The 25,191-nt window shown below is 37.6% G+C and overlaps 1 protein-coding gene across 14 annotated transcripts in view; it reads left to right on the top strand.

The window, feature by feature from the left end:
- Nucleotides 1-25,191, top strand: part of UNC79 (unc-79 homolog, NALCN channel complex subunit) — a 112,432-nt gene that overhangs the window by 74,054 nt on the left and 13,187 nt on the right. For all 14 annotated transcript variants that reach the window (XR_009726474.1, XM_061359878.1, XM_061359875.1 and 11 more), the window contains 10 exons: nucleotides 246-386; nucleotides 4,396-4,434; nucleotides 5,394-5,506; nucleotides 5,593-5,678; nucleotides 6,688-6,861; nucleotides 7,980-8,048; nucleotides 8,584-8,694; nucleotides 13,059-13,163; nucleotides 19,526-19,603; nucleotides 21,982-22,071. Coding sequence is in view for 13 of the 14 variants with exons in the window: in XM_061359878.1 (XP_061215862.1) it covers nucleotides 246-386; nucleotides 4,396-4,434; nucleotides 5,394-5,506; nucleotides 5,593-5,678; nucleotides 6,688-6,861; nucleotides 7,980-8,048; nucleotides 8,584-8,694; nucleotides 13,059-13,163; nucleotides 19,526-19,603; nucleotides 21,982-22,071 (1,006 nt within the window). In the remaining variant the exon portion in view is untranslated. The remainder of the gene's footprint in view (nucleotides 1-245; nucleotides 387-4,395; nucleotides 4,435-5,393; nucleotides 5,507-5,592; nucleotides 5,679-6,687; nucleotides 6,862-7,979; nucleotides 8,049-8,583; nucleotides 8,695-13,058; nucleotides 13,164-19,525; nucleotides 19,604-21,981; nucleotides 22,072-25,191) is intronic.

Here is a 25,191-nt window from a genome sequence, read left to right as displayed (position 1 = left end):
AGATGCAAAAGAAGGCCTGCCATGTAGCCCTGATTCATTTGACAGTGAAGAAACAGCCAGTGCAGCTACTGATAAGCTTTTTTAATGTTTGAAAGCCATGGACTGTCATTAATTATAGAAAGATTACAGTTACATTATTTTTCTAAACATGTTTTGAATACAATGTACTAAATAATAGTGCTTTAAAAAGACATAATTATACATATATGTATGTAAATGTCAGTTTTCAAAACTATTATTTGCAGGTGTCATGACTGTGGGGCTATTCTTGAAGAATATGATGAAGAAACACTAGGCCTGGCCATAGTTGTGCTCTCAACCTTCATTCACCTTAGTCCAGACTTGGCTGCTCCTCTGCTGCTGGACATCATGCAGTCTGTAGGAAGGTAAATCCAGAACTTTTCTCTCTCCCATATGATTGTAAGAATGTTGTGCCTTGCGTTGGATTTACATCACTGTATGAAGTTATATATTTTAGAACCCTTAAGTGAATAGCTTATGGTTATGTCTCTTGCTTTGTTACTCATCATTTTATTACTTTGTTATGTAACTTATTCCACTGTCACTTCAATTTTGGCCAGCTCCTTTGATGTCCTCCCTTTTTACCCTCCAAAGGGAGGTTCCATCTTGGGGTTCTCCCCAGCTTGTCCCACTGTAAGCGGTGATGTAAAGAATTAATTCAGTCTTCTGCAATATCCTTATTATTACCTGAGTGACCCGTGTGTTACCTGAACAGCAACTGGTGCAGCAACTGGTGTGCTTTCTGATCCTGTTTTATTTGAAGAAAAATTTACTCTTAGTTTTTATTCCTCCTTCTAGTTGCTCCTTGAACCTTTTTTTGACTTGCCGCCTTGTGGTTTTTACACTGGATCTCTAGGAATCTATGCTCTTTTCAGCTTTCATTTGAGACATGACTTAAGCTTCTTGGAAGAAGTCTTCCTTTTTTCTAATAACCTCCCTCACCTTTCCTTTCTTCTGCTCTCTTAAAGTCTTTTCTTACAAGTGGGGTACCTTGGCCCTGTGCTTCCAATGTAATGTTCTTAAACAGCCTCTGTGCTTCTTGTAAAGACTGAATTCTCTCAGCTACCCCTTTTTGCTCCTTTGACAGAATTTTTTACTTTTATGTAGTTCCTGCTTTAAAAGTTATGCAGAAATGTGGCCAGCTTTTCTGAGTTCTGTTGTTCCTGGAGGACTGTTGACTCCTGAGTATGATAATTCATTAGCATACCCAAAGTTTTTCAGACTTTCCAACCATATTTTGTGTGCTAATTAAGACTAAGTAAAGAGTTGCATCTCCTTATGAGGGCTTCCTAACCAGCTGCTGCACAAGATAGTCTCTGATAAGGTCTTAAACATTTGTTGCCTATTCTTTTTCTCTTGTGACCTTTCCTCAGTGTGCATGGGATAATAGAAGTGCACCATTACTACTGTATTAACTTGTCACTGCTGCCTTGGCCACTTGCGCAACCTCCTGCCTACAAGGCAGATATCTCCAGAGATCCCTTCCAACCCTAATGATGTGTGTGATTCTGTGTGTATGAGGTGGGATGGATGCTTTGGGTATTTCAGAATGAACTTCTGAACAGCACTAGTAGTGCAGAAATGACATACTGCTCTCCCTTTTCATGTTCTTTTCAATGATTGAAGGTAAAATTTCTTGAGTGTATCTTTTGCAGGGGTGCAGCTCTTCACAGCTCTGCCTCTTCACTACCTCCCACTTCCATTTAAACACAGCAGGTAGGGTTAGCTGCAATTACGCAAGCTTCCATTAGCTGCAAGGCTGCAGTTCCCTGCTGTCACTGCTAATGAACTCTGATGGAAGCAAAGTTTCTAATCTAGACAAATGCTGTCCATTCTGTGTGATTCTTTTAAGTACAACAGTGCTACAGCCACAGAGAGGAAATAATTTGGAAGATAAATTATCAAGGATGAGGGTCAAGTGGGCTACCTTTTCCTGCGCTTTGTGAAAGAAATACTGCATCTTTGGAGTGAGACAGCTGATTGTTTTAGAGCAGCAGATCGCATGCAACATGGGGTATTCCTGGCAAATGTCCTGTGGTTTTCCTACTTCTAAGTCCAACAAGAAGCTCCTCATGAAGGAATTATTTTGAATATGTGCAAAATAAGTAGCATATACAAACAGAGAGGCATTCAGGAACTTCATCTGTGTAACTTAAGTCATTGTCTTTCATTCAGCAGTGCCATATCATTACGTCTAAGTACCAGTATGACAGCAGAGGTTAAAGTGAATTAGACTTGCACTTTTATTCTTAGAAAAAGAACTACTACTTTCATGCTTAGAAGAGGAAACAAGGAGTTAGGAAATGATGAGTGTTTCAGAATACCTAAACAAGACATAGAAAGATTTTTGAAAGTTATTTGGGTACCCACAGGTACAGATAGGTGTCTATTTTCAGAAAAAAAAAAAAGTTCTTGATTCAAGTTCCTGACAACTTGACATTTTAGAAGACTTTGGCATGTACTTAACTTTATGTTCTAGTTCTTGAATATATTTTTTTGATTCATTTGTTCGTATTTTACTGATTTACAATGAGATTTAGGTTTCAGAGCTTCAAAGCCATTTAGGCATTTAGATTCTTTAGTTAGGAAGGATCTTTGAAAAGCTTAACTTCTGTTCTTAACATGTACAAATTTGAACACATTCATTTATTGTCTATTGTCCATTTACTGTTCTGCTTTGTGGTCTACAAGGTGGAGGTACTGATGGGGAGTTCACGGCCTTTGTGCAACAAAATATTTAGAGTAGTAATGATAAATACATACAAGCTATAATTTTCAGATGTTCTCAAGTATTTAATGTAGTTCTTATCTCATGAAGTTTTTCTGGTCAGAAATCAAATGTTTTGTTTTTCATAAAATGCCCCACTTGCATTATTGCATTCACAAGGATTAAAAACATTGCTTAGGACTTTGATTTCTTTTAGAAGAAGTATTTTATGCTGTTCTATTTGTATGCTTTAGTTGATTTTTTGAAAATAAGTGACGAGTCTCATTGCAGTCTGCAGAAATTCTCATGTACTTTAGTGTATATATATATTGCTATAGTTATTCCAGAATCAAGGTTTGTATTCTTTGAAGGTAGCTTCAGACCTGTTTTCACCCAGAATTAGGTTTGCATACCAGAATGAATATGTTGTATTTTAGGTTGGGCTCCTCTTAAAAACAGTGGAGTTAGGGACTCTAATTTTTTTTCTAATTTTTGTTGGGACAGCTGAGGATAATGTAGTTTTCAGTCCCCTGCACAATCCACCCTGAGATTATTGCACTGTGATCCCAGCTTGTCATGCATCATAATGAAAATCACCATGCATTTTGGTTTATACTGATGCATTCAGCTGAGCTGCCTTAGGGTCCTTATCGGATTTTGCAGTGGTAACTACAGAGGAAACTGTCTTCAGAACAGAGGCTGACAGAGAATTGAGCAACAGCTAAATCCAGCCTAAAAGGATCATGAATCAAAGATAAACACTGAAGGCAGATCATCAGCAGATTTGAATTAGTGTAGCTCTATGAACTTTCCATTTAGACATATCAACTGATATCAGCTGAAATATAGATGCATTGCAGGTGAAAGCAAGAATTGCGTGATCTTTTGTATGTAACAGATGCTACCAGTGTATGTCTTTATAATTGCTTTTAATAACTTTTAGTATTAAAGTTGTGTTGCTTTGATATAAGCCCTGATTCTCTTCATTTACATGTCCTGGATATTGAAATGCATGGTTTTGCTTTAAGATTGTGTTCAGTATCTTCATCACTGAATGCCCATATTTGGCTTTAAAGTCTATATTTAGGTACTAAAATAAATGACCTGATTTTTGAGAAACCAGTATTTCTCATCTGACCTTGTAAGAGCTCATAGGTACTTCGTGTTTCTGAAATTAGGCCAGTTATTTAGGTGCCAGTATCTAGAACTAGAAGCCTTACTTCATACTGCCAAGTAGAGAATTTTGGCTTAATCTCTGAGTAATTAAGTGTTACTGTGTTAATCAGAAACAATTCAGTCAATAGGCAGCTTCTGGCAAATGTGGTTTTTCTCCCAATCCCTCCAGGTTAGTAATTATCCATGATGTGTATGTAAGGCAATAGCTTTACTTCATTATCTTCGTGCTAGCTAGGCAAGTAAATTTGTCTTTAAAGCTGTTAAATATTTGTGAGACTTCAAGACTCGATAGAGTGTATATGTTGTGCAAATATGATTTGACTGAATTTAGAAGACCTCTTCAGAAGACCTTTCTGATGACATTTTGAATGTTCTCTAAAGTTCTTGTTTATTATTAAAAAAAAACGCAAGCAAATTTATTGGCTTACTTAGAAATTAAATACCAAAAAACCCCACATGTGACCTTCACTTTTTTCTGTTTTTTATTCCAGGTTGGCATCGAGTACCAGTTTTTCTAATCAAGCAGAAAGGTATGGTAGCAAAAGATACCCTGGCCAAAATGAAACAATTAATCTAAAGTATCCTTCTCTCTGGCACTGAAATCACCTAAGTTTATCTTCTTAAAACTTTATAAAGGTTTGTGAGGAAAAAAACCTGGCTTTTCCCCTTGTTTCAAGTATCTTTTACGTTCTGATGATGAACAGGAACCCATATTCATATGTGTTGAACTTGAAAAAACTCAGATTCAGGCAAAATTTAAAGATGCCTTCTGGATTCCACAATTTTAGTGCAGGTTTTTCTAGCTGATTCTTTGTTCAGTATTTGACTTGATAAATTATTTCCATGCATGCAAGCAAGTGAATCATACTTGGCCATGGAGAACTCCTGGTAGTCATGTCTCATTATGTAAATCAGACGCTGAATAGGATAAATTCATTTTGAGAAACTGTAAAACTTGTTAAGGTGTGCAGTTCATGAGTAAAGAGATAATGCTGTAGCTTTTTAAATGAAACCATTCATTTTACAAGTGATGAGGAAGTACATCATCTCTTGAAGGAGGCTGCAAGAGGCAAAAAATATAATGCATGTGTTTACCTGTTTTTCATGTGTTTTATGGTAAAGCCAAGAACCTTACCCTACATCATTTAAATACACAGGATGGGAGCAGGTTTATATTTCAAACTCAGATGACTCGCAAATAAAACTGTCTGGAAGATCAGAGAAAATGCAACTGTTTATTGAGACGTAAATACTTTAGGCATGCGTACAGAGCTTCTGCAGCTCTACATAGTTGAGCTGAAGTCATAAAATCAACATGCTGAACTGTGTTTTGGGATCAGGATGGTTCTGTTTTTGACTGTCTCACTCATAGCTGAACACTTCCATAATTGAATAGGATCATCTTTATTTTTTCCTTGTAGTCAGCTTCGAGAAGTGTTTCATCTGCAGTCAATTTCTTTCCCCCTCCATTTCCTTCCCTTCATTTCAGTATGATGATCCCTGGAAATGCTGCAGGTGTGGCCAAGCAGTTCCTCCGTTGTGTGTTCCATCAGCTGGCTCCCAATGGCATCTTCCCCCAGCTCTTCCAGAGCAATATTAAAGGTAATGTGCAGTACCTGAGTGCACTTCTGACCACTTCAGTTCCATCTGTATGGACAGCCAGTGCAAAAATGTAATCTGAATTTCAGATGGAAGTTTTTTACGGACCTTGGCCATGTCTCTTATGGACTTCAGTGAGCTGAGTTCCATTGCTGCTCTGAGCCAGCTGTTAGAGGTATGTTGGCAGTTGGCTCTGTTAGTGGTGATAGTTTTATTAGCATTATCAGGTATATTGAATCACTTATCCGCATTCATTAAGAGTTCCAACTTGCATCACCAAAAGCAATGTGATTTTTTGTCCCTGGAAGCAGGATTAGGCTGTCCTTAGCATTTTCCTTCTGGGTTCTGCTGTCACTGATGGTTGGTTTTGTTTGTTGGATTTTCTTTTTCTTTTCTTTTGTTTTGTTTTTTTTTTTTTCTTTTCATTTTCTCAGAAAATTCATTTTCTTCAGCTCCTGGAGCTGGAGAAAATGAAACATGAAACTACACACTGGTAGTGTGGGCCATCCCTTCCCACAGTAGTTTGTGTTTTTTCAGGAGCACGTCTGCTCATACATCTCAGTTCTCTCTCTCCCCTGTATTTCGTGGCAGCTTCTCCAAGTAGACCAAAGATTTGTTTCCTGCCTTTCACTGATTGTATCCTGTGCACTTGGCTTGTTTCTACTGTAACTTTTATCCTCCCACTAGCACCAGTCACTTCTATGTACCCTGCTCTTCCAAAAATATGGCAGTTGCTCTATACAGAGATTTTTGACATCACTTTAAAACTGCCTATGTCTTTCCAGGCCTGGCCTTAGTGCATAAGCCAAAAAAGCATACATGGTCTACTGAACATTAATGAACATATCTCTTTTAAAACTGTCCAAAGGAAAATGGACAGTCAGCTGGTGAATATTTTAGGAGTTCTGCTCTTTTTTTACTGCCATGCCAGTCTAAGCAAGTTATGAGTAAGAACCCCGCTTACAACATTTTGGCTCAAAATTGCTTGGTCAATACTTTAGGAACTAAACTAGACTTAACTGTTATATACACAGTTCAAAATCCCTGCACAACATATTATCATTAGCACTATAGAAGAGGTATGTAGTATTTGGTCTGGACAAATTCACCTTGGCATTTCCAAATACTGTTTAAGGCACCATTTCTGCATGTGTACACTTATTTAAAGAGTGTTTTCTTCCCAGGGTTTAAACAACAAAAAGAATTTACCAGCAGGGGGTGCAATGCTACGCTGTTTAGAAAATATCGCTACCTTCATGGAAGCCTTGCCGATGGATTCACCCAGCAACCTCTGGACCACCATTAGTAATCAGTTTCAGACCTTCCTTACTAAACTCCCCTGTGTTTTGCCACTTAAGGTATGATGTATGGACATCTGAAATGAGCTATACTACCATTGGTCAGGATGTACCAAAAGAGTGGGAAAGCTGTGAGTGAGAAATCGGAGCAGGGCGTTATTAATATTTTCTAACAATTCAACTAATGTCTCCAAAGGACTGGATATATTGTATATCTGATCTATGACTTTAATTATATTTTCTGTGGGTAACAATATCAACTCTGAGAAGAGTACTTTTCACCTCTTAGTTGGCTTTTTTCTGTATAATTTCCATACCCTGTGCTTGTCAGATTAGAATACTGCATTTGAGAGAATTGCCATTCTGGCAATAAAAATCCATCTGGTTTTAACTGTTAAACCAAAAGTCTCAAGAAGACCAGCACCACCTAGTTAAGTTGCTAGAAGTACATGATAGTCAAGACAGGCAGAGAGAACTGAGACTACTGGGAATTGAGCCTAGCCTGTTTGGCTGACTGGGCTGTAGTTCTGGCTGTAATCAGAATGTAGCTGCAAAAGCTAGAACCTTTGTGCTCTGATTTCTGAGTGCTCAGAGGACATATAGAGGGATCTTATCTCTTAGTGTGTGTATTTCCAGGTGTCTTTTCAGTAAACACAGTAAAAAATTTTCCGAGTCTTTCCAGTAAACATGGGATTCTGATGCCCTTATTCTGACTTTAGTCTGTGGTGCAAATGAACTGACTGGTAATTTCTTCTGTGCAAAGCAGTACAGGTAATTTCTTCTGTGCTCAGTATGAGCTGAGGGATCAAAAATCTGTCTCTTTTGCATATCCATTTCTATTACAGTGAAAATAGATTTCTTGAAATTTTGTGTCATAAGAGGGGTGAAGTTAACTTTTCTGAAGTAGCCCCTTAGTGCAATTTTCTCACCTCAAGTCCCATTCCATGGTAGTTTACCAATGAAGGAGTATGACTGTGTGTTCAGGAATAGACCAGTTTAGGCAAAGGAAGTCATGATAAATCATCAGGGATCATTTCTTTCAGATGTCACTGATAACTTATTTATAGTTGCTACCACTAAAAGTGAGATGTGCTTAAAAATGTACTAACTTTTTTTTTCTTTATTTTCTTTTTTCTTTTTTTTTTTTCTTTCTTTCATACCTTTTAATATGTTTACAGTGTTCTTTAGATTCTAGTTTAAGAATCATGATCTGCTTGTTAAAGATACCTACCACTAGTGCCACCAGGGTAAGTTCTAAGAAGACAAAACTGTTGCCTCAGATGTATCCAGCCTGTGCTATTCTATGGATGTGTTCTTATCACCTAGCTAGGAAAATGTTATGTATAAACATAAAATTGTGCAGTCTGATACTCCTTGGAGAGCGATTAGAGCTTTAGAGTCTAGGTTACAGTAAAGTGTGGGTCACATAACATTCCTGTGGGTGTGAATGTGTATCTTTAAAATTTGATGTTCGTTAGAAGTTCTGCAGTACAATTCCACTGAGGTCAGTGAGGCTTTCATGCATAAACACTACAGAATGTCTTATATTTCATAAGACTCTGTCAGAGGTGAAACTATTTTCTGCTTTTTTACTTCTAACTTCTCACACAAGCATGAAGGCAAATGCTAGATAGAGGAGTCCTTTGACCAGAACAGTGTAAATCCCAGCAAGATAGCCTCTGAGCTAAACATAATGCTGTTCCATTCAGGCATTTCAGAGTTGGAATGCTTTTTCTTTCCTGATCAACCGGTTATTGATTTTTCTAAATCATGTCATTACAGAGTCTTCTGGAGCCTTTTTCAAAATTACTAAGCTTTGTAATTCAGAATGCTGTCTTCACTCTGGCCTACCTCGTGGAACTGTGTGGGCTGTGCTACCGGGCCTTCACTAAGGTAACAGTGAGACTCTTATTTTCCTTTAGGAATAACTGAAAACAGGATAGGCAAACACCTACTTCCCTCAAGTAGCATATTTGTAAGTGAAGATTAAATCAATATGAAGTTTTAGACATATCAACATTTTTGTGAAGATTAAACCAGTATCAAGTTTCAGACATATCAACAGTTTTATTGTAGTTTAGCTAATCAGGTAGTGATCACGATTCAGTGCCTTTTAACGATACCGATTTTCACACTCACAGTATAGGCACAGGTAAAGGGAACCTGCTTAAAACATTGCTCAGAAAAAATATCTTGGTGTGATTTCATGCCTTGGAGATTTTTTTCTCTTACAGAGATGATAACTGGTATTCATGCATGACTTAACATGTCTTTACAGTTATATCATTCCTAGTCCACAAGTTTAGCCACATACCTTGTGCAGTAAAACTTAAATATTCCTGGTAGTGCCATTTGAGAGCACAGCTGTGAGGGGAGGCAAAACATAGCTAAGTAAAATGGGAGACTCAAAGTTGGAAACTTCTGAGCTTAGATCCTATTACATTCTGTATTAAGTATCTTACTTTGGCATGCATGGCTCTAAGTTGTGTAGAAAATAGAACAGTATGTGTGCACCTTTAAAAAGTATTTAGGATTCCTGGATGAAAGCTATTTGTATATTATACAAATAATAGCTATTATTCAAGTTCAATTTTGCATCTGTCAGTGAGAAGTTGAACAACAACAAAATCCACAAAACTAATAAAATCTTTTAGTAAGGCTCTATATGCTGCATTATGTACATTGTTGAGGTACTAAGCAATACTGTTGCTTCAGCTACTAACTGCACAGTTTTCCATCTTCGAGATGTTTGTCAAAACAGCAATTAATCCCCAGGAATCATTCTCTCAAAAATAGCTACAAGAATTTCTATATTGATAATGTGCAACTGAACATGTGTTGCTTCAGTCTTAATAAGACTTAAAATATCACTGGACAAACCATAAGGAAGAAATTCTAAAAGCAGTGACACTCTCACAAGAAAATAAGAAAAACTTCTACTAGTTGTGATGGTTTGAAGTGTTAAATAGAAACTAACAGTATGTTTAATTACAGTAAGCAAACTAGGTTTTTTGTCTCGTTTGAAAGAGAAGAGTTTATGAAAAAATAATGTCATGAATACAGAAGAGACTGGCTTTTGGAAGTAATTTGAATTAGATCTATGGTTAAGGGTTTGGGCCAGGTAAACTGAGAAAAATGTTAACTTGAAGGTCAGCAGTGTTTGGTTTGGGGTTGTTTTTTTATATTGAAACAAAAAAAGCACCAAAACTGCAGCAAAGACATTCCTCTTGCATTTGTGGTCTGATAAGACTGTTTCCTGTGTGCCTGCTAAAGCAAATTGTAAAATACAGGAAGTGTTTCACTCCTCTCATACTTTGCAGTTTTGGTTATTTCATGAGAATTTTATTAAAATGATGGTATTAAAAACCCCCATGTGTTTCTTGCATACCTCCTGGTTTAATGTTCTATTGATATATTAAGTACTTCATTGTATGCAAGAAGCTTGGGTTATAGTGCTTGGTAAAATGTCTTTCTTGATTTAGTTTAATGCAACCTGGTGACCCAGAAGTGGAATCATAAGTGAATGGTCTCCTGCAATTTACAGCCACAAAATGCTTAATTTAGTGGAATTCCATACTATGTTATCTTATTTCTGAAAGCTAACCATGGTTTCACATTAGAACTATTAAATGAATGACTGCTGTTAGAAAAAACCCAAATCAGATGTGATGCCTGTTTCTCTACAGTGGAAATCACTGTAGCCAAGTAAGAGCGTTGTTTGTGATAGAGTACCACCTAAAAATTAGTTCCAGAAGGAACATCATTTATGAACATTGAAACTATTAAAATTTAAGTACTTGTTTTACAACTTTGAATGTTCTGGCTGGAACAAAAGAACAACTTTTGTCTAAGCTGTGAAGGTTTCTTATGTTTTTGAAGGCAAGTTACTCTGACGTGCACTCTGTAGAGGTCAGTGCTGTACAGCCATTCCAAATCTTTTTTTATATCCAACATTATCTTAATACCCTGTGGCAGGAATATCTCAGTTTCTCTTGTCTTGGAGCCAGAAGACTCAAGTCAATCTGATAATTCCCTGTCTGAGTTTCTGTTCCAGGTCAGCAATTTGATTTTTCAATGCCTTTGGAAGTTGAGGCATCTCTTCTGTGGATTGTAATCTTATCTTTAGTTTTCTTTTCAAGCATCTTAAGTTCCTAAATGGACAGGTTTTGGCTTTCTGATCTCTGCAGCTGTAGAAGCTTGAACCTAAACTTAGCCGTTTGCTAGCATTCTGCTATCCTTAGTAAGTAAATGCAGAACGTCACTGAATTGGACATGACATGATTTTGCTATTGTATTTTTTGAAACAGGTGATCTTTGATATTTGTGATTACTCTAGTAGTAACAGAGATAAATAAAGACTTTTGCTTTACACTGGCTTCCTTGGAGCATACCATACCACTGCATTAAAGAACTAGATTTATTATTTGTATTTCTGAGTTTGGGCCATGAGATGCTGCCAGAAAAAAAACTTGAGTAGTTTCATATTCTACACATAATTCTCTGGCAAGTCACAGTTTGAAGGCTGCAAGGCATTTTTTCTTATGAATGCATAGACATTTGAGAGGATTAATTTGGCTGAACAGAGGCTAAAGGGGTTGTATGCCTGACTCTTTGGTACCACGTTTACACATGTGGCTCCCCTGGGTGTTATTCTCATGGACAGCTCTGTGGCAGAGTATGAAGTTCTTAAAGTATGTTTATACATATTTGTGTTTAAACTATGTTTATACATACGTATCTCCAGCAGAATGATAGGAATAAGTAGACTTCAGTAGGAAGGGTACTCTGGGCTATTGACTTCAGTGTCATCACTCTTGATACACAGTGCAGGAAGCAAGAGGTCAGATGTCAAACATTTTGCTTGAATTTGCTTCATATCTCTGCACTGCATGTGCTTAACAAACTTAAGAGTTCAGACTAGGAGACTGAGAAAGAGTTAGTTCAGGGTCATATTGTTCTTAGAGCCAGGGAAAGCTGGGATTCCTGAAGGCTGTTCTTCCTACCTGGTGTAGCACAGGTGTTAGTTTGTAAACAGCTGCATGCTCTTGAAAGTATTTTGCCTCTCTTCTTTTCCAGTATGTGTAGGCGACTGCATTGGGTTACTGATAGAACTTCTGTGCATTGTTTTGGGGGATGTAATAGTCAGATGTTTGAGCATGGCACTGCATTAAGTACATATCTGAGGACGGTGAAGGTGTATGATGGTGGTAAGGATCACTCTTGCTGATGAATTCTAGCAAGTAAGCAGTTCTGTTTGCACCTTGAGTATTGTACACCATTCTGGTTCCCCATTCCCAATCAGAATATAGTAGAATTAGAGAAAGTTCAGATAATGGTAACAAGAATGATCAAACAGTGGGATAAGTTCCGTATACAGAGCAACTAATTCAGGGCTCTTCAATCTGAAAAAAACAAAAACCAGTAAGAGTGTGAGGGGTCTGTAAGGTCACAGGTGACTCAGAGAGGGATGGATAATTTCATACCTTTCCAGTACAAGAACAAGGATGTATCAAGTAGGAACCAGTGTCAAAACAAATGAAGGCAAGTGGTTCTTCAACAGTGTGTGACTTCTCAACAAGTACTGTGGGTGCTAAAAGTTGACATGGGTCCCAGAGGTCAGTGGACACATAAATGTCCATATAAGTTCTAATCTCCACTGACTGATTTTTCTGTTTTAAAATGTTTCTGCTGTAGCAGCTGTAGCCAAGAGAGATTTTTTTTTGTGTAAGTGGCAAAGTACTACTAGTCTAGTAAATGAAAATAGGTGGCCAAGCTGCCTTAGTGCAGGCACTCTTATTTTAAGGGGAATGACAACAGAAAAAAAGTACAGTAAAATATAAACCATTTCTGGCAGGTTTCATGAAAGAGTAATGCTAAATACTGTTGCCAGTTTTGTTCTCCTGTGTCAATCCTTACTGCTTTCCTCTTTTGTTTTTTACTTAGTGAAAGCTATGTTGCATGCCTAGGCTTTATAACTGCTTTATAAAAATCTATCTATTTTTCACATGTGAAATATTAAAATCTCGGATATAGTGCCTGGTACATCAAAGGAAAATCACCCTGATTGATGTCTGTTCAGTCAAGTCTGTAGAATTACATAAATGATGAACGATGTGTGCTTTTTTGTAAGGTAGGAGAAACCAGTACACTTTTGTAACTTTTTTGTTCTCAAACTTAGATAAAAACTATCTTTATAGTTTACTGGTGGGTGTCAGTGAATTTCAGGACATTCATAATTCTGTGTTTTTCTCTTGTAGGAAAGGGATAAATTCTACTTGACACGCAGTGTCATACTGGAGTTATTGCAGGCACTCAAGTTAAAGTCACCATTACCAGACATGAATCTGCTGCTGTTGGTGCAGGTACAGAAGACTCACACATAACTTTCATACTGATCTGTCTCGGCCCAAATTCAGGGGGGAGGGGCAGTGGGGTGGGTGTTGATGGGCAAGTCCAACATGGTTGCAGGAAATACCAGCAATGTTAGGGAAGCAAGGATGTTTTGAATCAAAATCCAGTTACATAGTTACATTTTTAACCATAGGTTCATACATTTAGACATGGAAACATGAGAATTTAAGAATTGTCCTGGTTTAAGCCCAGCTGGCAGCTAAGTACTACACAGTTGCTCTCTTGCTCCCCTCCGCTCCCCAGTGGAATGGGGAGGAAAACTGGGAAAAAAAGTCAAAACCCATGGGTTAAGAACAATTTAATAATTGAAATAAAAGTAAGATATAAGAATACAGCAACAATAATGATAATAATAATAGGAAAGAAAGACAGAAAAGGAGGAAGGAATAAACTCTGCCCCCTCCCCACAGTCCTTCTGACTAACTCCCCCCAGTTTATATACTGAGTATGATGTTCTGTGATATGGAACATCCGTTTGGCTAGTCCAGGTCAGCTACCCTGGCTGTGCTCCCTCTTGGCTTCTTGTGCCCCTTCTCAATGCAGACAGTGAGAGACTGAAAAGTCCTTGATCAGGGTAAGTGCTACTTAGCAACAACTGAAACATCAGTGTGTTATCAACATTATTCTCAGACTAATTCTCAGACTAAAGCCAAAACGCAGCTCTGTACCAGCTACTGGGAAGAAAATTAACTTAATCCTAGCTAAAACCAGGACAGTAAATAAATTTGGAATCTACATTTCCCAGGGCGATACTGACCTGTCTGTGCATGATTGCTGATGTTTTGAGGATCATAGAATGTATCTTGAGTTGGGACCCATAAGGATTGTTAAGTCCATTTAGCTTCACATAAGGTAGCAGATACCCCAGTGAGGCAGCTGCTTCCTTGTCTTCATATCATTACCCCAGGACAAGTGAGCAGTCTGTGTGGTAATGGGTGCTAGTTGATCATGGGACAAAACTCAATTTCTGTCTGTTCAGGCAGGCAGTAAGCTGTCTTCAGTCCCTGAAGGCCATTCTCTTCTAAAATGGAGTTTTGCAGAGAGGAACATGTAGACAATATTTCTATTTCTTTGATTCTGTGGAATGAAGGTAGGAGTTAAGCTAGCTTTTTCACAGGAGAATCTGAGGAAGTAAGATACAAACCTGTGAAAAACCTTTTCTGCCTCCAAAATGAGAAGTGTGGCACTTTGGCACCACAAACCTGTTCCATAAAAGCAATTTACTGAAGTCCGTCAATTTTATTCATAGGTAGTCTGCTCCTGTTGTTTATAATGAGCTAACCATTATATGCATTTAGTAACTTTAAATGATAGGGGACGAGCATCAAAGAACTCCATACGGTTCAAGGAATATGTTAGTTAAGTAGAACGTTCATAATGCTCTCAGCACCACAGCTTCATTTACTCTTTCCCCTCCCATTATGGGGTCAAAGCTTTAGCTTTATATAGCTTCCTATGGGCTCGTTTTCTTTTGCGTACTCATGCTTTACTCATAGTAAGTGAGTGGTTGCCTCTTGACAGAGAAATAATACAAGTGAAATTATGTAGCAGTTAGGATAACTCTGAAAATATTTATTATGCCATCAGTATTAGGGGAAGAAGTTGGGACACGGAAGAATAACACTTGGGGTATTTTCTTCTGGTGGTAACTTGTTATTTTGTTAAAACCATTTTAATCTAAAAAGCAGAAATTTGCCTGTTTGTTGTTGTTTTTTTATTTATTTTTAAAGCCCAGTCTTCTTTTTTCAGTCCCATCCAAGACCGTCAAATAAGTTGACAACCACCAACCTCCAACCTTTTTCTATCTTATGGGTGCAGTGATGCAGCTTGATACTATGTGCATCAGTGTTATCTGACTTGAGCTGACTTCTTCTGTATTACAGAATAAAGCAATTTTTCTGCATTGCTCCACTGTATTGCTCAGTCCTATGGCTACCCTAAAGGGTGACAATCCCATAGTCTAGTCAATCCTGAATTCCTCATTTGAGAGTACAAACACACCACATCAGTTTTGGCAGTGGGATTTAAGTGGTAAACACTCGTTCTTCATATTGAGTCAATTGCCTGATAGACACAGTAAGCAAAACTCTTTCTTACGTTATCTTCATGGGATAAAGATGAAACGATAATTGCCTGGGTTTTCCTCCTAGCACTGTTCCCATATGCTGTATTCACTTTGGGATATATTTTTACCTTACACAACAGTATCTAATGTGGATTGAATGTCTTTTATGATGTCCCTTTTTCAGAGGCTGATGAAGCAATTCATATTTCCTGCTATCCAAAGCAGCCAGCTTCTGGTTTTACACAGTCAGTGGTAAAGAATAGGGGTTGTATTCAGACCATCTGCCATGGATGCCTACTGGAGGCATGATGAGTACATCTCCCATTGACTGTGCAAATTGGCAGCCCTCAGTAGTATGTGGTCTGAATCATTCAACAGCCTCTTGAATTTAAATACCATAGTAACCACTAAGCCCATTTTAAGCACCATTGTAATATAAGAAACCTAGTAGTAAAATATTTTTTTCTGGTATCATGAATAGAATGAAGGGAATGGTTTACCTCTACCACACAAGCCTGCTACAATGTTAATTCAAATTGTACAGTTTTGAATCACAGAATTACAGAATGTTTTGGGTTGGAAGGGACCTTAAAGATCATCTGGTTCCAACCCCCTGCCATGGTCAGAAACACCTTCCATTTGACCAGGCTGCTCAAAGCTCTGCGCAACCAGGCCTTGTTTTGTCTCTCCCTTCAGACAACAGTTTGTCAGCATCATTTTGTGTTTGAAAAATAGCCCCCAAGCTCTTTCTTATTCATTTTTCTCCTTAAGAAAAGAAAATTATGTTATTACTTCTTGTGCACATAGCTGCCCTATTGCATTTTACACACCTCATCAATACAGAGCAACAGAATGTCAGGGAACACTAGTGATGGGGCAAGCAAAGAAAGACTGGGAAGTTAAAGGTGGTGCCTGTCCTTCCATTGAACCTGTCTTCCATACAAAGCCTTCATCCTGTTCACCCCACTATGTTCTACCTCTGCACCCACAGTGAACCATTTCAGAAGCAAGTCTTTTCAGATTGCCTTGAAGTTTAACAGTGACAGTTCCTCTTGCAGGTCTGCAAACCAGCTCTTAGAGGTATGCATCAAAGACAGTGTGTGTACACTGCCTGTTAATTTAACAGGAATCCATAAAGCTATAGCAGAGTTAGCATAGCACCAAACAAAAGTGGTTTTAACTTGCAAGACAATCGCATCCCCCTGGACATGTTAGCCTGTGTACAAGATTCTATATAGACAGCACACAGAGAACAGAGATGCAGTAAAAATGTTCAGGATAACAAAGGAGGTAGGAGCACTTTAATGATAGATTAGTCGTGGGCTGATTAACAAAGGAGTTCCTAGGAATGTACATTTATTTGACACCCACGTTCATCCAGGTTACATGGTGCGATCAGTGTCACTGTTGACATCTGTGCTAAGATGACAGCAAATTTTAACCACTTTATGAAGAATGAAAATTTTAACTAGATCACCCCAGTCATTGCATAGGTGACTTGGATGATAAAGGACACAGAAAGTCTGTCTCCTTGATTTGTCCTGGCAAATGAAAGTCATGATATACATGCTACTGTTCCATGGGTTTCCATAGGAACTGCTTCTTCACCTAACATTTTGTTTCCCAGTACTTTTCTCCCACTCATTTTTCACCAGCACACATCTTCAGGATTTCCATTGACTTCAGATTATGTTAGTGTCTCATTAGGATTTGCCTGTTCCTCCAGGCTTTAAGGTTCAGTGTATCTCATCTGTTTTGTTTAGGTGACTCCTATTCTGGGCTGGACCTTCAGCCAATGTAAAGCAGTGATATATCTAGTGGTTCCACTTTATGTTTCTGTGAAGATCAGATTCATAAATTACTGAATAGGAGGAATTAAAGTAACATATTTGATAAGATTTTATGAGATGATGTTTTAAAAACTCTGTTTATGAATGGAGGTATAATTACAGATTATGGTATCTAGATTATTCACTACAGTTAGCAGACATTCCCATTTAGACATTATTTTGCAACTGTATCTCAGCAGACAATACTAGTAAGAGGCATGGCAATTATTTTCCCATTTCTCATCTTTTTGCAGTGGGGGGGGTATTTTTCCTTTTGTTTTTTATGTATGGCTAGAATTAAATCTCTTGCCAGTGACGTCTTAATGTATTGCAGTATTTGCAGAGGGAGACAACATGAATGACAGTGAATTAGACTGGAAATGTAGGAAATTTTTCATTTTGAGTTTGGTTTCCCCATTCTCTTTTGACTGCATTGCAACATTAGGAAGGGTACTTGGAACTGGCAGTTTGATGATGACAAAGATAAGCTAAACAAGGCGTAATTGTTAATTAGAAACGGAATAGGGTTTGTCAGCTGTTTTTCACATATAAATTAGTATCTTTTAACCCAAACTCCTTTGTGAAAAAGATGTAGAAAGCTTATGGGAGACCAGTAAAGATTGCTTTGCTGATGCTTCACATTGCTGCCTTAAAAGAAAGTGTTGTCTGAAATGAATGACATTTCTCTTTGGCAAGGGTTTTTTGTTGACTTACATAGTGAGTGCTGTACAATGTCTGTAGCAGTACACTGAACTCACTGACAGATACTGAATAGACTTGGCCAGATTCTTCAGAAAATTATAGTCCTTTTTTGCAGCTGATGTAGTACAAGAGAACTGTAACTGACACAAAAATGTTTGACTGAGAGATTTGTCACACAGGAAAACAACATCTATTGTCCACCAGACCCAGTATCATAAGTGTTCTTCCTGAACTAGGGTGCATTAAGAGAAAATCTGTCATCTATTTGCCTAAGTCCATCGATGGTCTTTCTTTTTAAAGAAGTAGAGAGTCATGGTTGCTTTTTGAATTAAGACTCAGCTGTCCACTGGATTGATAGAGCCCATAACTCTATGGCTTTCTTCTACTTCCCATGTAAGTAGAGCTGCAGTACAAAGGAGGACTAGGCCATCTCTCAACTGAAATGGGTCAGATTCCTATTTTGTTTCCATTTGGCTTCTTCTGGTGTAAAATAAATCCTAACCAGAAGCGGAATCAATTGAAGCCTGGACTATATTTGAGGACACCGAATTAGATTATTAATCTAAACTCATGTATATCTTTCTGATACTTATTTCAAAGAGCAGACACTTCATCAAGACATAGGTTGAGTAGTTCTCAAGTCTTGGTAGGCAGTCTGAGTTGAGATTGAATCTGTCATTGAACAGTAAAGCTTGTGGAAGCTTGAAGCTAAATTTTAGATCTCTAAAGTGTGTTTGGAAATATTTTCAAGAGCAGCAGTCAGTCAATGAGAGGACTGCTAACACATGCATTAGACAACTGTAAACCAACTGCGTAGTCAGTATCTGTCTCAGGTATTGAAGGTACCATTGTATTAATTTTCATTTATTAAGACTTAGACTTTAGTTTTACAGTTCTTTCTTGTCTGCTCTTTCTCAGAAAGTTACATTGCATCACTATGGGCAGAAATTGCCCAAGTAAACATAAGAGTATTAGGACAACAAGTTTCAGGAACAAGCAAATCGTCTGCAGCATGTCTGATGCACTATTGAAGCTTATAATGATTTAGTAACAGTATTAGTAGGTCTAACCTATGTATGATGTGGACATAAGAGATTTTAGGTCAAGGGATCTGGAAATAAGGAAAAAAGAAAAAGGCAAGGAAAATAAGAAAAACAAATAGACATTTTACTAGAAAAGAATGATGTTGACCTTCTGTCAGAAAAAGCCTGTATTTCTGTAGTATTGTTACCTGTATTATGCAGAAGTTATACTACACAATACCAGTATTTCAAATACCAATACTTTGAAATTGTTTGTATAGAACTTCAGTGAAAATGTTGTAATATCACAGTGAAGGACGTGCCTTCATCATCCTCTGTCATGGTTTACTCTATAATGAATGAAGAACATTTGATATATGCAAGGAATAGCAAAGATACGTATTTTTGGTCATAAAGAAAGTCTGATTTATTACATAATATCCTTCAGATTGCTTTTGCACAGCATATATGTGTTAAGTAAGCACATTAAAGTCAGATTTTTTTTCATTAAAATTAGTTCATTTATAATGATGAGTTAACTAGGTTGTTTATAAAGAAAGAGAGCTCCAAAGGCAAATTACTATGAATAAAAGCAAGAAGAGATCTGATTTTAATAAGGTAATTAATAACTTATTAGTGTCTTCAGGTTCCTCCAAAAATAATTAAAAAATAACTTATCTTTAATTTCTTCTTAGTTTGTTTGTGCAGATGCTGGAACAAAGCTAGCTGAGTCGACAATCTTGCATAAACAGATGATTGCTTCTATGCCTGGAGTAAGTACTAAATCAAACTCCACCTCGGTTATGTTTTTTAAACAATATATCTTATTCAGCTCTGTTTGCTTCATTTTAATGTTTGTTCCTTTTAATTTCTTTTCTGACTGGCAAGTTGTATTGCAGGCAGAGGTTAAGACGCTTCTTCCTTTTTATTAATGTTGGAAAAGTTCTGAACTTCATTTTGCTTCCTTTACTTTCACTGATAACCTTTATCCATGTAACTGACTTAGATGGAGTGCCAAGTGTCTGTGCTCAAGACAGCAACTGAGATCTGTGGTTCTGTGTAGGGAACAGACCAGCTGAAGCCTCAAAAAATGGTAGGAGGGAGGAAAGCCACAAGCTATTGCCTTCAAGCTCGCAAAATACTATCTGGTTAAAGAAGGGAGTTCAATGATATTTTTCTGGTAATGTATAAGGCATTCATCTATATCCTGCTGATGAGTGTAGCTAAATTACCAGTACTCATAATTACATAGGCACAGAATATGCACCCGATGAATGTGTTAGGAAGTAACACAATAGGAGGTCTTGTTCCATGACACACAGTCACTGAGTACCCAAACAGATGGATGAGGGTTAGCCTGGGTCTGCTTCACAAGCTGAGGCACATTCATTTCCCTATATGTATGTCTGTCAGCTTTAGGAGTGACCTAATAGGATCTTTCCCATATATCTTCTGAAGTGTGTGATTTTCTTAGTGCAAATGTTAATAATACCTTTCTTCCTGAGAGAATATTTTGATTTATACTTGCTTTAAATAGATGGACTAACCTTGGTGTTAGAAGGTATGTTAGGAAAGTGATCATTTTGGAAGAAAATGAGAATCAGGCTGTCTGCTGCTTGAGTGAAACAGAATAGATGGGGGGAAACCTTGGTTGGTGAAAATTCTTTTGCAACTGAGCATTATTTTCAGAGGTTTGAGTATAGTATCTTTTATACTTGTTATTCAGTATTTTAGGTCCCTTAGCCCACATAAAGTGGATGGAGGATATGCTGCCAGTGACCTTCTTTTACTGTCTGTTATTCTGCCAAGGAAACTGACAGGCATAGGATTTGAAAAGCCAGGAGGTGGCATAGTTCAGCACCCTGTAGATTGATATTAACATACATAATGAGAAATGCCCAGGTCAGTTGCTTAAAAATAGAATGCTAGCAGTTTCTCAAATTTCAGCCACTGAAGCTCAATTATGGCTTAACAATTTTGTGATCAAAACTAAATCTGGTTCTTTTGTATAGTCAGATAGGGTGTCTGTGCTTCAAAGTGCAGGTAATTAAATAGAGGTCAAAGAAGAGGGGTTTTCCCATGTGAACTTTACTGCAGTGTTTTCCCCTGAACCTGTGACTTCAGGTACAGTAGCTTTTGGCAACTTCAAAAAGATACCTATTTAGATAATTTTATCATTTAGCCTCAGAAGTTAAGCATTGCTTTTACTTGGCCTCTCAGAATGAGGCATTTATAGTTCTCCTTGAATTTATCTAGCATTATCTTCAGATTATTAATATATCAACAGAAGTTTATATGATACCTAGTGGGTCAGTCATACCACCTTGTGAAAGCTTCTCTCCAGGGTTCTCTGGTCTGTTTGAAGCCTTTATTTAATCTGACAGCTTTGTTCTGTTGACTGCTTTGCACACTGTACTAGCTGAAGGCCAGATTTGCATTTCTCGCTAGGAAAAGGATTATGAAAACTAGTACTGTGGGAATACAGGAAGTACCAGATTTCTTTTCATTTTCCCATTGAGGCTGTTTCTGCTCTGGCGCGGGCTGGTTGTCAATGCTTGCACCTTTCTGATCAAACTGGAGCAGTTCATGAAGGAATTAATTTATCCCTTATAGTCCTTGTTTTCCATTTTGAAAATTGTAACTAGCGTAAATGCTTTTAGAATGCTGTATTTTGAAAGATTTTGCTTCAGAAATATCCCAGAAAAAAAAAGTAACACTTGAATTTCATTGATGTTTAGTTAATTGATGCTTTACACATAAAACGCATGAAGCCAGTCATTTAATCTCTTTTTACATCATAATTAATGTGAACATAAGGGCACCTATGCCTGTGACTGAATTTTGTTTTCTGAGATGACTTGTCAGCTGGTGAGAGTTTCATCAATCTTATTTTGCTGTCACAGAATATTTTATGATGCATGAAGAAGCTACAGTGACTGGGCTGTTTTTATGTTATCATCAGATACGAAGGACATATTACAATGAGAGGAAAAACATCAAAGAATACCTATTCCCAGCTGAAGTAATCTAAGTAAAAAGTGAAATAAAGAACTTGATACATACAAATTGTGTTCTGATGAGCAAGAAATTAAGACAAAGACATGAACATATTCAAAACCTGCTACTTAAACTTATTTCTTTTATGTTCTAGTGCGGAACAGCAGCAATGGAATGCATGAGGCAGTATATTGGGGAAGTGCTGGATTTCATTGCAGATATGCATACCTTAACCAAATTAAAGGTTGGTTCTGTACATACATTAATCTGAAGTATATGTGCTTTTCATAAAAAATATGCTTTCTGAAATGATCTGCCTGGGAGAAATGTAGGAAGCCTTTGAGAATGACTGACAGGTTTTTTTCTTTCTTCCAAAAAAAAGGTTAGTATTGTAACAGGTTAGACACTTCTGGGGGATCAGTAAAAAGTACCTTATGCAGTGTTGAAATGGGAGCTGATTCAAACATCGTGAACATATGGTAAAAATGCACGCTTTGTTTTTCTGAAATGTGAAGGGCACGCTAATGTCGTACTGAAATCACTGTAAGAAGTAGTTGTGTTGAATATAACCCATGGAAACATAAACCCCTTTGCCTGTACAACTAATTACACTTCTCTGGGGGAATTGTGTGCCTCTTATATACACAAACAGATACTTCAGTTAATTGAAAATTCAGAAATTATTGAAATGCAGTAATTGACATAAAGAAAAAAAAAAGCTGGTGGGGATGGGTGGTGTCCTTTTTCTTATGGACTCTGTTTATTTCATTGTCAGGTTATAGTCTGTCGAGGTTGGGGAAACTGAGTAGTTCTTACATCTGTGGTCCAAACTGCTTTTTGGTTTCCGTACATTAGTTCGATGCCAAATTGTAAGGGGATAGATAGGACAATAACTTCTGTCAACATAATATAATTTATTTAGGAATGAATTTCATGAAAACATTCCTAGCTGGTCAAAACATGGAGTTTCTGTTTCATAGGGGAAGTCTGTATCTATTAAATTTCCTACAAAATGGAAATTCTTTAATGTGTTTCAGAAAAGAACTAGGCTAAGTGACATTGCTGTTGTATAATAGGAAATAATAGAAGTGTTGCTGTTTCAATTGCTAGCAAAGTAGCATCTACTTTTAATAGCTTAAATGAAGAATGTAATATTTCAGCTAATATGCCAGTAATAGTCATAATGCTGTGGAGAGGCAATATTTATTCTGTTTAGCATAACACCAACCCATGAGATAGTTCTTTTGTACCATCAGAACCTGAATACTAGGTGAGCAGTGAGCTGGAGGTGAAACGTTGGTTAAACTCCTTGGTTTTGTAGAGGGAAGACAGCTGTCTTATAGCAGAACCATCTGTCACTTCTCAATGTCAGGCAAAGTTAGAGTGTAGTCTTTTTAGCTAGATGTCGGTGGCCTGCGCAAGGGTGAATTTTCTTCAGCACATAAAATGGAGGAAGTGGTGTGACTGCCCTTGCCTCTTAACTTCTGCAAAGCTGGCAAGACAGGTGAATGGTGTGGGAGTGCAGCAGAGGGACTGTTACAGTTACAGAGGAGAGTCTCTAGTGTCAAAGATGCAGCCAATTCTACAGTCTAGCAGTAGAGTTTTAGTCCTTGTGCACCAGCAACTCAATGATTCGAGGGGAAGTTTGTCAACTGAAAGAGGTCATTTTGTCAGCGGGCATAGTCACGTAGCCGCTAAGCTGCTTTTATGTGATCTAAAGCTCAGTTGCTGGATACAGAGAAACAGCTATCCTGTTCTGACTAGTGTGAATCACATTGCCATTGCTTACATGCCCGGGCTTTGGTGCATGTAAGCTTCTAGGGAAGGTCTTTGAATAAGGTCTTGTGTTTGTTTCGAACATCAAGAACTGCTGTGCTTCTGTAACAGAGTGCATCTGCTAATAAAGGGTGTTGCTGGTCTGTTTTGCTGGTAAGTCAGTATAGTGTTTCCTTGAAAGGGCTTCTCTACTACTGCAACAGTCCACTGCTGAAAGCTACTGGAAATGCACTGGAGTGTCTCATGCCACAAGTTCACGCAAGCGTTCTGTGGCAGTCAAGACAGAAAAAATGATAGCCTGTAATGGATTTAGGTACTGGAGTTCACTTACGAAGCAATGAAAGGAGAACTTTTACCCTACTATTTTCTCACACACTCTCTTGTGCACTGTTCCTCTGTTCCCTCCAGCCTACCTCATCCCCAGGAGGGGACACCTTGTTGCAAGTTAATAATACCACAAAGGAAGAAGAATCCCAACTAAACTGAAACTCATGTCTTTTGAAACTCACAGTGACCTTGTTTTGCTAGACAAAATATACCTTCAGTTCTTTCCCTGTTGGCCGCATGCCTTGAATCCCAATGAGTTTAAAAAAAAATACTTTAATAAGGGAAGCAGCCTGTTGTACCAGAGTAGAAATTGACTTCAAAGCACAAACTTAATTAATCATTTTCAGCTGAATTGGATTGCCTTCCCACCCTATCCTTTAAAGTTATTCACCCATTTCTCTTACAGTTCAGAACTGTTTTGGAATAGGTAGGCAAATGAATCATAAATGAGGGAGATACATCTGGTTTGCCAGTTCCACAATAAAACGTAAACTTATCTGAAACCAGGAATGGGGAAAATGTATTGACAAATACTTGAAGGTATATGCTGTTCCATGTAAAATGCACCTATATAGAGTTCTCTGCCATTTCCACTTTTTTATTCTGCCTCTTCTCCCTTGAAGTGCAGTCTGATCTTTAGAAATGCTCTTAAAATGCTCAAGTCTGATAAGGCGATAATTTGTTATGCTCAGTAGGACTATTTTTTTAAATGTTTATACACAGGTAGAGGTGGGACGTGAACTAAAACTTTATCCAGTTCTTCACTTTTATGTTTGAAATTAGACAAGAAGCTTCCCAAATGTGTAGTCTGGCCATTTAAAATTAAGTCAGAACCACAAGGTTTAACATGTTATATTGTTTTGATTTAACCATGTAATACTGAGGAATCTGAGAACGTGTAAGATTAATGTAATAAGAGAGTCAAATATAATCCTAATTTAGGCATTGTAAAGAATAAACTTTGGCTGCCTTGGGAAAATGAAGATGCACTTCTTGTTTAATCAGACCAGATAAATGTATTCTGTGGTTCCAACACAGTTTAAAATGTTTGTGTTTCTCAGTTTACAAATAGTTGGAACTTTAAACAAATTTGCAATATCTGAATTCAAATCCTTTAAGTTCATTTAATATATCTACTCATATTACTTGGGTTTTTTTAACTCGGGTGTCCTAGGAAGTGAGATTTAAGATTATCCAGTTGTACAGTTTCTTATTACAAGTATGTATTATCAACAGCATCTGGCCTACTAAACCAACACAA

This window comes from Neopsephotus bourkii, unplaced genomic scaffold (assembly GCF_033783945.1).
Source record: "Neopsephotus bourkii isolate Nb327-2 ecotype Australia unplaced genomic scaffold, CSIRO-AGI_Nbou_v1 NB_998, whole genome shotgun sequence".
Taxonomy (NCBI): domain Eukaryota; kingdom Metazoa; phylum Chordata; class Aves; order Psittaciformes; family Psittacidae; genus Neopsephotus; species Neopsephotus bourkii.
The sequence above is the reverse complement of the archived record's forward strand: the minus strand, read 5'-3'. Positions and strand labels throughout refer to the sequence as shown.